General features: G+C 45.7%; 1 protein-coding gene across 20 annotated transcripts in view; it reads left to right on the top strand.

Annotated features, from left to right (window-relative positions):
• Positions 1 to 12,479, top strand: part of SSBP2 (single stranded DNA binding protein 2) — a 308,220-nt gene that overhangs the window by 215,352 nt on the left and 80,389 nt on the right. For 12 of the 20 annotated variants that reach the window (XM_070056354.1, XM_070056350.1, XM_070056356.1 and 9 more), the window contains one exon: positions 12,280 to 12,369. The exons of the other annotated variants lie outside the window; for them this stretch is intronic. In XM_070056354.1, coding sequence (XP_069912455.1) covers positions 12,334 to 12,369 — 36 coding nt within the window. In that variant the 5' untranslated portion in view covers positions 12,280 to 12,333. The remainder of the gene's footprint in view (positions 1 to 12,279; positions 12,370 to 12,479) is intronic. 20 annotated transcript variants of the gene reach the window in all.

Raw genomic sequence — 12,479 nt, 5'->3', positions numbered from 1 at the left:
CAGAAGACTTTGTTTTGTTTCTTATAAGCAAGTCTACAACATATAGTTTTGTTTTGTTCTGTTTTTTTACTTTGCTTCTCTGTTCTTTCAGAAAGCGCCCATTATTGCTGAGTCTGTTCTACTGCAGTTACGTGCGTTCTGTGTCTCCTTGAGATCTTGGCGAAGGCATTTTTTAGGTCATCTCCTAACATGATGCTGGTGTAGAAGCCCCCTTTGCGGGTCTCCCCGGGTCTGTGTGGTTGTCTGTGCTGATGTGTGACAGTGCTTTGCTCTGTTGTGTGGCCCGAAGTCAGTAGTGTAGTGCCCAGAGACAGACCGAAGCAGAGCCGACTCAGTGTTAACAAAGCTGAGTGAGAGGCTGCCTCACTGGCTTGGCTCCCCTTGCCGGCTTGGAACTAACGCAAACTAGTATTTTCATTTATTATCAGATAATTTTCATGTTACCCCTTGTATGAGCACCTGTTATGCCACTTTTAAAGAAAAAGCAACATCTTCTAAAACTAGGCAGTAGTGTTTCTGTTCAAGTTACTTTCTTTTTTTAAAAAAAATTTATTTATTTATTTGAAAGAGTTACACAGAGAGAGAAAGAGAGGCAGAGAGAGAGGCCTTCCATTCACTGGTTCACTCCCCCATTGGCTGCAGTGACTGGAGCTCTGCTGTTCCGAAGCCAGGAGCCAGGAGCCAGGAGCTTCTTCCGGGTCTCCCACGTGGGTGCAGGGACCCAAGGAGTTGGGCCAATTTCTGCTGCTTTCCCAGGCCATGGCAGAGAGCTGGATGGAAAGTGGAGCAGCCGGGACTTAAACCGGTGCCAATATGGGATGCCAGTACCGTAGGTGGCAGCTTTACCCACTACGCCATAGTGCCGGCCCCTCAAGTTACTTTCAAGGTCTCTTTTTATCTGTAATAACTTTTTTGAAATAAAATTACTCAATGATGGAAAACATCCTAAAATATTGTGATTTGGTGAAGTAATTTAGAATTTTTATTTTAAAACCTATTAAAATTTCTACTTAGTCATATTTGTGAGATTTTTTTAAGATTTATTTATTTGAAAGTCAGAATTAAAGAGGGAGGGAAGGACAAGAGAGACTGAGAGAGAGAGAGAGAGAGAGAGATCTTCCATCTGCTTGTTTACTCCCCAGATGGCCACAATGGCCAAGGCTGGGCCAGGCAGAAGCCAGGAGTCAGGTCTTCTTCCAGGTCTCCCATGTGGGTGCAGGGGCCCAAGCACTTGGGCCATCTTCACTGCTTTCCCAGGTGCATTAGCAGAGAGCTGGGTCAGAAGTAGAGTAGCCGGGATTTGCACTGGCCCCATTAAGCATATCTAACAATTTATTCTACATAGAATTTAATGTTTAATGGTATACATGGGAGCTTTAAAAAGTGCATGGGGAGGGCCGGCGCCGTGGCTCAATAGGCTAATCCTCCACCTTGCGGCGCCGGCACACCGGGTTCTAGTCCCGGTTGGGGCGCCGGATTCTGTCCCGGTTGCCCCTCTTCCAGGCCAGCTCTCTGCTATGGCCCGGGAGTGCAGTGGAGGATGGCCCAGGTGCTTGGGCCCTGCACCCCATGGGAGACCAGGAAAAGCACCTGGATCCTGGCTCCTGCCATCGGATCAGCGCGGTGCGCCGGCTGCAGCGGCGGCCATTGGAGGGTGAACCAACGGCAAAGGAAGACCTTTCTCTCTCTGTCTCTCTCTCTCACTGTCCACTCTGCCTGTCAAAAATAATTTAAAAAAAAAAAAGTGCATGGGGAGTTTATGTCTTATTATTCCATTTTCCCACGGATCTTTTGAAGCCCCCCTCATGTTAGATGCATACAGTTTCAGATCCACACTGATATTGCTGTTGAAGGGGGAAAAATTCAGATTTACTGAATTTTTTCCTGTGAGTTTAATTTCTCTAAATTTCAGAAGAAAAAGTTATTTCCTAGGAGATACTCTTTTTTTGTTGAACTCATTACTGATGTATAAGCAATATGACATTTTAAAAAGATAAGAATACAATGATTGCCTTCTTGGAAAAAAAAATCAAACACACAAGTAAAAATTACAGTGATGCATATTGGTAATGCAGAACTATACCTCCATGATTATAGTCTCTTCTGTGGCTAAGGTTTTTGAAAGAATGTCTTAAACAGGAGTCCTGTGGTGCTGCAGTCAGAACCAGTGTGCCTTGGATTCTTGGATTCTAAGGCGAGGCCGTGCTCGGATGAGAACGTTAGCTACTGAGAGAGGCTTCCAGCAGCCCGTTGGCAAGAAGCCAACACAGAGTGTGAACACAGAGTGTGATCAGGCAACAGGCAGCGGGGTGTGTAGGTAGTCATCCTTAGGATGGTATAGAATGAGCAATGGAAATGCTCTCCAGTGGAGAAAACACTCAGGGGGCATGGGGAGAAATAGTGGGTGGGATCTGCTTAGGCGAACAGCCCCCTTCGAATCCAGCTGCAGGCCGTGGGAACCCAGCCGTGGCCGTGGAAGTGCAGTGGCAGACGTACTCCTCAGCTGACCCGAGGAAAGAACTCGGCTGCATGTCAGCACTGGTCTCCGAGACATTGAATACTAGCTGGGTGGAAACTGAGTCAGAATGTAGTGCCGGGAAGAAATGCCCCACCCCCACCCCCACCCTCACCCCCACCCTCACCCCGGCACAAGGAGTAAGGCCGGATCCTGCTACAGGGTGCAAGGTCAAAATAGGGAGCATCAGCAAAGGAGACAGGAGGTGGGTCCTCAGTTCGGCTTCCAGTCGTATGTTTACTTTCCCTTCTGCTGTGCTCTGAGTGTCCCCCTTCGTGAGGCCCTGACACTGTGGAAACGTAATCCCACTGCCATGCTGACAGGTGCTCCTTCATGCAGCGACTGGAATCAGGTGAGGCCGTTAGGGTGGAGCCCCGTGATTGACGCCTGCAACCTGTGCAATAAAGAAAAAACAAATTCTGTCCCGAGACGCCAAAGTCAGGCTGGTGTCACACGGCTCTGCAACGCTGAATACTGATGCCAGTGGCAGCCATGGCCCTGAATCAGCAGAGACCCTGTGTGTGCACCCAGACCGGGACACAGCATCCACCCGTCCGCTGTCCAGCTGAGAAATGTGTGAAATAAAATTGGATAGAATTGGAGTTCTTTTTTTTTTTAAAGATTTATTTTTTATTTATTTGACAGGCAGAGTTACTGAGAGAGGTCGAGAGAGGTCTTCCATCCGTTGTTTCACTCCCCAGATGGCCGCAATGGCTGGAGCTGCGCCAATCCCCCGGGAGCTTCTTCCGCATCTCCCACGTGGGTGCAGGGGCCTAAGGACTTGAGCCATCTTCCACTGCTATCCCAGGCCATAGCAGAGAGCTGGATGGGAAGAGGAGCAGCCGGGACTAGAACTGGCGCCCATATGGGATGCCGGCGCTTCAGGCCAAGGAGTTAACCCGCTGCGCCACAGTGCCAGCCCTGGAGTTCTTTATTTTTGATGCTGGACGTATAGCTACCCAATGGCATTTAGAGGTCAGAAGTCATCAGAAATGACAAAAATGAGAAGGCTGTGCCTTAAACTCCAAGTGTTTGTCAGAGGCTTGAGAAGTGGATAGAGGGCCCCATAGAACAGGGGAAGGAAGGCAAACACTGTGGTTTGTCTCAACTGCAATACCTTTAAAAACTTAAGACAAAGAAAAAATTTTTTCCTGATTTTAAAGAAGCCTCACTAAATGCATGTTACAGGACTTTTCTGCTGACAAATGTAACTGTTAGCTGGAATGTAGCATGAGTTTTGAAAATAACTGGGCAGGAGACGGTTTATTATAGGAACACAATTAAAGGAAAACTCAGCTCTGCACTTTAGCTTCAGAGAAAGCAGGCTTAAGGCTCTGATTACTCAATGCAGAGAGGAAAGTCACTTTATTAAAGGGTAGAATCCACAATAACTGCCCAAGAGTTTCCAAAAGTTTGTGCTAAGGATAGCAGGTAGGACAGAAATCAGAGACGATGTGAAGTATTAAGCCAGTGAACAAAACTACACACAAAACAATGCATATTTGATTATAAAACTGTGAGAAATTATAAAAATTGATCATTGGTTGCGCCAAAAAATTTATTCAACTAATTCTTAAATACAGAGATTTTATAATATATTCTACCTGTCCATAGTTAGGAAACTAAAATGAAAAATCAAAAATAAAACCTCCAACCATTTGGTAATTAAAGTTTATATTTGATTACATCTGCAAAGTTAAGTACTGGTGTTGTCATTTTTCCACTAAATCATCTTTAATCAATGTAATTTTGATTTCCAGTTATAGCCAATAACTGGCAAATAAAAATTATGCTCATTAGAGGATTTAAGAAAAAGATGTGAGACACTGGCCAAGATGTCTGCATCTCACGTCCGAGTACCTGGGTTTAGTTCTCCGGCTTCCGGTTCCTGCTCCTTGCTAATTCAGACCCTTCGGGCGACAGTAATGGCCTGACAGTAATGGCTCAGTTCCTGCCACCCATGGCTCTCACCACTGAGGGGTCTGGGGAGTGAACCTCCTGTGGGGTGCCCCCTCCCCTTTTCTTTCTGTGTCCCTCCCTCTTCGTCTGTCTGTCTGCCTCCTAAATTAAAAAAAAAAAAAAAAAAAGTGAATACCAACATCAAACTGCAGGTGCAACCAAATGTGAATCCAGAGCCAAATTCATAGTTCTGTAGTCTTTATTTAAGAAAAAAAAAAAAGCTGCTAATTTAAGAAGTTTGAAAATACTAAATCATTAAAATGACAGGAACATGGACATAATTTGTTTTTAAAAGTTAACACAATATTAAAACAGAAAACAAGTGACCCAGCGGACTAGTTTTTGGCAAAGACTGGACTGAGAGTGGCTGCTCAGTGTAGGAGAGGGGCGGGAACAAGCAGGGCTGGCGGCAGGCAGGTGGCCCCACAGTGATCCGGGACCGGGGCAAGTGGGTGCTGCGCCATGGCACAGGGCTTCTCAAACATGTGGCTTCCAGATCATGAGAAGAGGAAAGAGCATAAACGAAAAGCGTTCCAAACCCTCACACCAAAACCTGAAAACGGCCCACGCCTCGGCTGCTCACACCTCGCTAGACTGTGTTCGAGTCGTGGTGGGGACAAGGAAGGGCGAGGTTACACAAGACGCCATGCCCTGATTGGGTTCTTTTGCGTGGAAGAAGGAGCAACAGGTCTTCACGGCGCACTGGCAGTGTGTCTCACGGCTGCTACAGGGCACGTCTGTGAAGTGTGTGGCAGTGGGAGCTGCATGAATGAAGCCAAATATTGTCGCTCCCCCTCTTCACGGAGGAACGACACAAAGCCCTGCCTAGGCTTCATATCCGAGTCACGGCACCATTATGTCGCTCCCCGTCTTCGTGGAGGAATGACACTGAACCCTGCCTAGGCTTCATATCCGAGTCACGGCACCATTATGTCGCTCCCCCTCTTCGTGGAGGAACGACACAGGACCCTGCGCTGTTCTTCTGTCTGCTCGGCCCTCCCTGGGTTTGCTGCTGGTTCTTCCCGGGTTGGCTACCGACCCTTCCACCTCCGTGGAAGGGCGGTTCCCCCTGCCACTTTCCCCACTTCCGCAGGGGAGCGGCACACCGCCGGCCGGCTCTCTCGGGGGCTGCACAGGTGTTCCCCTTAGATGTTCCTGGTGCATGTTGTCTCTCTCCTCCTTTATAGTCCTCTTCCACCAATCCCAACTCTGCTACCCACACGCCGAGCACGCTGCTCTCCTCCAATCAGGAGCAGGTCCTGCTGTTTATTGGTTGAACTGGAGGCAACTGTGTAGAAGCTGTTTCCTCCTCTCCCAGCGCTATATTGTGGGAGAGCAGATGCATAGAATAAGTCTTAATTCCAGTAACTTAGTCTAGTCCGAGTTGCTCCCAGTTGCTCCCCACAAAATATCTCAATGAAATGCTCTGGAAAGAGTGAAATGAGCAAAGTTGAAGGAGATATAAGTAGAAAATATTAAAGGAATAATGACCATGATTCTTTGCAAAATTGCTTTGGTGTTCAGGAGGTTTTACTACTGCATATTTTAACTCTCAGTGAATAGACAAACACTTTATTACCTAGCCTTCTTCAGAGCATTATAAAAAAAAATTTGCCATCAATTCATTTTGAAAAGGCAGAATAATCGTTTGATTATCAAGTTGGAAAATTGTGAAACAGCAAGGAACGTTCTGGACTTGTCTCACCTAGAATATAGATGCAAAAGTCCTAAATAAAATATTAGCAAATATAACTGAGTAGCCTCTTAGAAGGATAAGCCGTGGTGACCAAGCATGATGTAATCTGAGAAATACAATAATGATTTCCGTTTAGAAAACCACTAGCAGATGATTAGCTACATCACACTTCCACAGAGAAACACCAGCAGTACCAGTCAGAGGTAAAAAGGCAAAAGGCGGCTCTACTTGTTCTTGGCTTCTTTGAAAATTGGGTGGTTTCTTTCTGTGCCAGCCACAGGAAGACTTCTTAGTATGATAAAGAATATATCTTCTACCAATAGCCAAAATATTTAACTTGGCTTTGCATTAAAATTGCCAAGGCAACAGTCCTACTATCACCATTTTAAAAGTTTCTCAAAAATTAAATTAACTACACAAAGCAAAACGTACCTGTGGCTTACGTCATAGTCTGTTTTGTGCTCTTGTGGCAGAGTACCTGAGACTGGGTAGTTTACAAAGAACTGAGATTTATTTCATACAGTTCAGCAGGCACAGCGGTATGAGATTAGGGCACCAGCACCTGGGGGCGAGTGAGGGCCTCTCTTCCATTCTCACATGGCAGAAGACAGAATGGCAAGGCAGAGGAACTGCTTCTGGACAGCTGTTTAATGGGGACACCAAATCCCATTCACAGAGGACACCCCTCCCATGGCTTAGTCACCCCATAAAGGCCCGAACTTTTAGCCATGTCGCAGCAGCAACACCTGAGTTTTGCTTGAAGCTAGTATAAATGAAGGGGTTGACATCATGGAATGGTGGGTTGAGCTGCTCTGGCATCCCTTTATGGGTGCCAGTGTGTGTCCTGGCTGCTCCACTTCTAATCCAGCTCTCTGAGAATTGCTTGAGAAACGTGGCTGAGGATGGCTCAAGCACTTGGGCCTCGACTACCCACTTGGGAGACTTGGAAAAAGCTCCGCACACCTGGCTTCAGCCTGGCCCTGTTGTGGCCATCTGGGGAGAGCACCAGCAGACGGAAAATCTCTTGCCCACTTTCTCCCTCTTTTTCTCTAACTCTGCCTTTCAAATAGATAGCTAAATCTAAAATATATATATATATATATATGTATATAGATGGATAATACATAATCTTTGAATTAGGCCTAATGATTTTCTGTGGATCCTGAGGTCATGGGGAAATTTGTCATATGAATTTGGCGTAAACTTGAAAGACAAGTGTCAAAAATTCCAGCAATGAAAACAAATAAATTTGGTACTTCATCCTTCCCATATAAAGTTCTGATACCAAAAATTTGATTCTTATTTAGTTTACTGTTTCTAGGCATATATTATTTATATTGCTACCATATGAAAATTACTAAGTTAGGGGGTTTGGGAAATCTACTTTTGAACAGTGTTAGAGTACCAGTTCGTATGTCCTTGTAGTGTTTATTGTCAGAGTGCCATTCGTTAATGCTCAGTGTGGGACAGCAAATGTTACTCCAGGCTGAGCCCACACAGTATCCTCCAAGGGGGAATGATGGCTTGTCAGTAAACTGGCCGCGTGGAAGACTCAGAAACGTGGTCCATGGAGTGAAGCTAGGACTGGTGCTGTGTCCTGGGTGTTCACTGCCTGTGTGTGCTTGGGTGGTGGCTGGAAATGACCGTCACCCCAGAGAGCCATCTCACAGGGCTGTACGCCGCCCTGCGCCATCCAGCTGTAAAACCCCTGATTTTCAAGACTCCTCTGTTAACTGTGTCCAAAGTATGACTATGAGGAGAGAAGCGTCCCCACGAGACGGCTGAGCCACGGGGAGGGAATCCGCGCAGACCGTGAGAAGTTGGAGCATCCTGGCCTGTGGGACGGGGCACTGGACAGCGCCAGGGCTGTGTGGGTGACTGTGACCTGACCCTTCAGTTGGAGCTGCTCATTTCTTTGACTCTCCCTTTGAAAACGGTGATCCTTATCTACTGTCCTGGGAATGCTCTGTTGCCATCTCTTTTTGTCCTCCTTAGATCACGGATAAATACGCTCGTATTTTGTTTGCTTGTTGTTTCTCTTTTTTCTTTCCCCTGTTATAAGCGTGTTAGCTTTAGGATATGCCTGTTGTCTCCTATCATGTTTACTGCTGTAGTGAAGAATTGAAAAGGGTTCTCAGCTACACAGAGAAGAAATGGAATGTTTCGATTGAGTTTATTCAATAGTTTCAAAGGCATACAATGAACAGTCATAACACGTTTCAGAAATTTAACTTGCTTAAATCTTCATCTGAATTACTTATCATGTTTCTCTTTTAAATAATAGCAGGAGGGGCTGGTGCTGGGGTGTAGCAGGTAAAGCTGCCTCCTGCTGTGCCGGCATCCAGCTCTCTGCTTTGGCCTAAGAAAGCAGTGGAAGATGGCCCAAGTCCTTGTGCTGCTGCACTCATGTGGGAGGCCTGGAAGAAGCTCCAGGTTCCTAGCTTCAGATCAGCCCACCTCCGGCCATTGCAGCCATTTGAGGAGTGAACCAGCGAATGGAAGACCTCTCTCTCTCTCTGTCTCCATCTCTCTCTCTCTCTCTCTCTCTCTCTCTGCCTCTGCCTCTCTGTAACTCTGCCATTCAAATAAAATAATGTTTAAATAATAGAAAAAAAAACCACAGAGAATGTATATAATGATGAATATTGAAGGAAACAACCCAGCATATTATAGACAATGGCCTGCCAAAAAGGAAAAAAAAAGTCACTAACCAAATATTTATCTGTGAATTTTTCCTGCTTGTTTCTAAAAAGATATGGATGTATTTGAAAGGTAGAGAGAGAGAGAGAGAGAGATCAATCTTCCGTCTATAGTTTCGCTCCCCAAATGCCCACAACAGCCAGGGCCAGACTAAAGACAGAACCCAGAAACTCCATCCAGGTCCCCACAAGAGTGGCAGGGACACAAGTATGTGGGCCATCACCTGCTGCCTCCACGGGAGTGAATTAGCGCAGTCACACCAGGCTCTCTGAGTGGGGATGCAGCGTCCAGAGTGGCGGCCTACTCCACTCTGCCCCACACCTGCCTGCCTCCACCCACTTCTTCACCAGCAGGTTTACTTGTTGATTTTTTTTCTAACATTGTATATCACAATTTTACACAAGTTTAGTTACTACGAAAAAATAATTTCTTTCATTTTTAAATACCATGTCTTTCTATATAAAGTGAAATAGACAATAATAGCAAATGATAAATGTTCAATTACTGTACACTAAATGAAATGTCACATTTTCTTAAAATATGATGATAGACACGTCTCATCTGTATTACCCAATAATTGCTGTTTCTGCTTTCACATTTGTATGCTTTATCAGAAGTTTAGCGTTTTATCAGAAGTTAAGCAGTGTTTCAGATCACTACATTTAAATCTAGACTTTCTCAGGAAACACTAAGTCCTCAGCTTAATTATTAACACGCACCAGAACTGTAAAACAAGCATGCATAATATTTTTATTAATTTCTGTGTGAGGAAATATGTGCTACAAATACACTTTGGTTTTAATGTCTCTGGAATATTGAGTACGAGAGAGGACACTGGACACTGGGTTTGTTTTTCGTGGCAGCACTGTTAGATTCAAACTGATCCGTCTTCAGCATGTTCCTTGTCGCTTTGATTAATACAAAATAATTGTCCTTATTTATGGGACAATGAAATGTTTTAGCAGATATCTACATTGCATGATGACCAAGGACGAGGAATCACCATGTACATCAGCTCAAGTTATTTCTCTGTGCGTGACCACTCAGCATCTTCCCTTCCTGCTGTCTTGAGATTACACTGTGTGACAGTGCAGTGGACACCAGAACTCATTCCTGTTAGCCATCTGCAGTGCTGACCTGTTGACCAACCTCATATTCCCCCCAGGCTTTGGTTACTACCAGTCTCCTCCCAACTTGTATGAGTTCACCTTTTTAAAGTTACAGCTGTGTGAGGTCATATGATCCTTGTCTTTCTGTGCCTGGCCCACTTCACCTAACACAATGACCTCCAGCTTTATCTCACCTATCACAAATGGCAGGGTTTCATCCTGTCCTTTTTTAAGATTACTTTATTTTGAAAATCAGAATTACAGAGAGAGAGAGAAAGAGAATCTTGCATCTGCTGGTTCACTCTCCAGCTGGCCACAATGGCCAATGCTGGGCCAAGCGGAATCCAGGAACAAGTAGTTTCATGTGGGTCTCCCACATGAGTGGCAGAGGCTCTGATACTTCGGCTGTCTTCTGCTGCTTTTCCCAGGCCATTTGCAGGGCTGGATGGGAAGTAGAGTGGTCAGAATAGGAACCGGCACCCACATGGGATGCCTGCATCATAGGCAGCAGCTTTACCCACAATGCCACAGTGCTGGCCCCTGATTTCATCCGTGGTGTAGAGCTGAATAATACTGCAAGTGTGTGTATACCACATCGTCTTCACCCACTCATTGGTTGATGGATGCTTCAATTGTTTGCATGACTTGACTGGTGGATAGTGCTGCAATGAACGTAGTAGTGCAGATCCCGCTTTGACTGATTGTATTTCCTTTGGCTATATACTCAGTAGTGGGATTGCTGAGTTGTGCAGTTGTTCTATTTTTAACTTTCGGAGAAACTTCCACACTTACTTTCCATAATGACTGTACTCATTTACATTCCCATCTGGTTCCTTTTTGACTGTTCTTAGTATTTGTGACACATCTAATCAGGTTGAGGTATGAAACCCATGGGTGCAGAGCAGGTTCATATATAACCACCCTGTGTAACTATTAAATCTTTCATCTTGATTTGATTACCAAGCGTCTAACTCAAAGTTTTTGAAATGCTAAGATTCCATGAAATAATTTACAGGTGCAGTATTTTCAATCCTACTTTTTTTTTTTTCATAATCTGTGTGAATCTAATCTCTCCAAATCTATTTTCTTTCTCTTCTTTAATTTCCTATTCACTTTTCCATCTCCACCACTCTCTAGTTACAATTTGGCTACCAGTCACTGGTCATCAAAAAGTGCATAACAGGCAGAAAATTAGTGTTTATGACATAGAGAAGCATTATGTAAATTATTTTTAACACCTCAGATCACCACCATCTCTATGCTTTTCCCTTAAACATGTATCTGTTGCTTGTTGATGTTGCTATTTCAGTTGCCTAAGCCTGAACGTGAAACATTCACTGAACAACAGAGCTGTAACATTTTGTCATCTCCCTATTGGTATTTTTTTTTTTTTTTGACAGGCAGAGTGGACAGTGAGAGAGAGAGACGAGAGAGACAGAGAGAGAGGTCTTCCTTTTGCTGTTGGTTCACCCTCCAATGGCTGCCGCGGCCGGCGTGCTGCGGCTGGCGCACCGCACTGATCCGATGGCAGGAGCCAGGTACTTATCCTGGTCTCCCATGGGGTGCAGGGCCCGAGCACTTGGACCATCCTCCACTGCACTCCCTGGCCACAGCAGAGAGCTGGCCTGGAAGAGGGGCAACCGGGACAGAATCCGGCACCCCGACCGGGACTAGAACCCGGTGTGCTGGCGCCGCAAGGCAGAGGATTAGCCTAGTGAGCCGTGGCGCCGACCTCCCTATTGGTATTTAATATATTATCCAAATATACCTCCTTATTAAAGTTCTTTGACTTCACCCAGCGTAAAGAGACCTGTTAAAACCAACGGGGCAAGCATTGTCGTACTGTGGCCCGACATGCTGTATGCGTGCCTGTTTGTATCTCGGCTGCTCCACTTCCAATCCTGCTGATGGCCTGGGAAGCAGCAAAAGATGGCCCAAGTGCTTGGCTCCCTGCACTCACATGGGAGACCTGGAAGAAGCTCCTGGCTTCGTCCTGGTGCAGCCCTTGCCATTGCTGCCATCTGGGCAGTGAACCAGCAGACAGAAGGTTCTCTCTCTGTCTAACTCTGATGTTCAAATAAATAAGTAAATCTTTAAAAACTAAGAAAGGGAACAACCTACTCCATCAGCCATGTACTCGACTAACTGCTGTGTTTTAGTTTACCTGTGGAGTGGGGGAGGTGGTGAGGGTTTGCTCCCAGGAATGAAGAAGCCTCCTGCCTGTGGTCTGTTATCGGTGGTCTTTGGTTTTGCGCCTTCTCTGTAATGATACAGGTTTGTTTCTCCTTTATTCTTTGCAGAGTGCTGCAGCAGCTCCCAGCCCAGTGCTAGGAAACATTCCCCCAGGAGATGGCATGCCCGTAGGTCCTGTGCCACCAGGGTTCTTTCAGGTACTCAGAGAAACTGACTAGGAATGCTAAGGCCTAGGAACTCCTGTGTGATTGTGTCTGAGGATGTGGAGTGTGAGGCTAAGGTATCAGCGCTACTGGGCAGCCAACTC

The sequence above is a fragment of the Oryctolagus cuniculus genome, chromosome 14 (genome assembly GCF_964237555.1).
Source record: "Oryctolagus cuniculus chromosome 14, mOryCun1.1, whole genome shotgun sequence".
Taxonomy (NCBI): Eukaryota; Metazoa; Chordata; class Mammalia; order Lagomorpha; family Leporidae; genus Oryctolagus; species Oryctolagus cuniculus.
The sequence above is the reverse complement of the archived record's forward strand: the minus strand, read 5'-3'. Positions and strand labels throughout refer to the sequence as shown.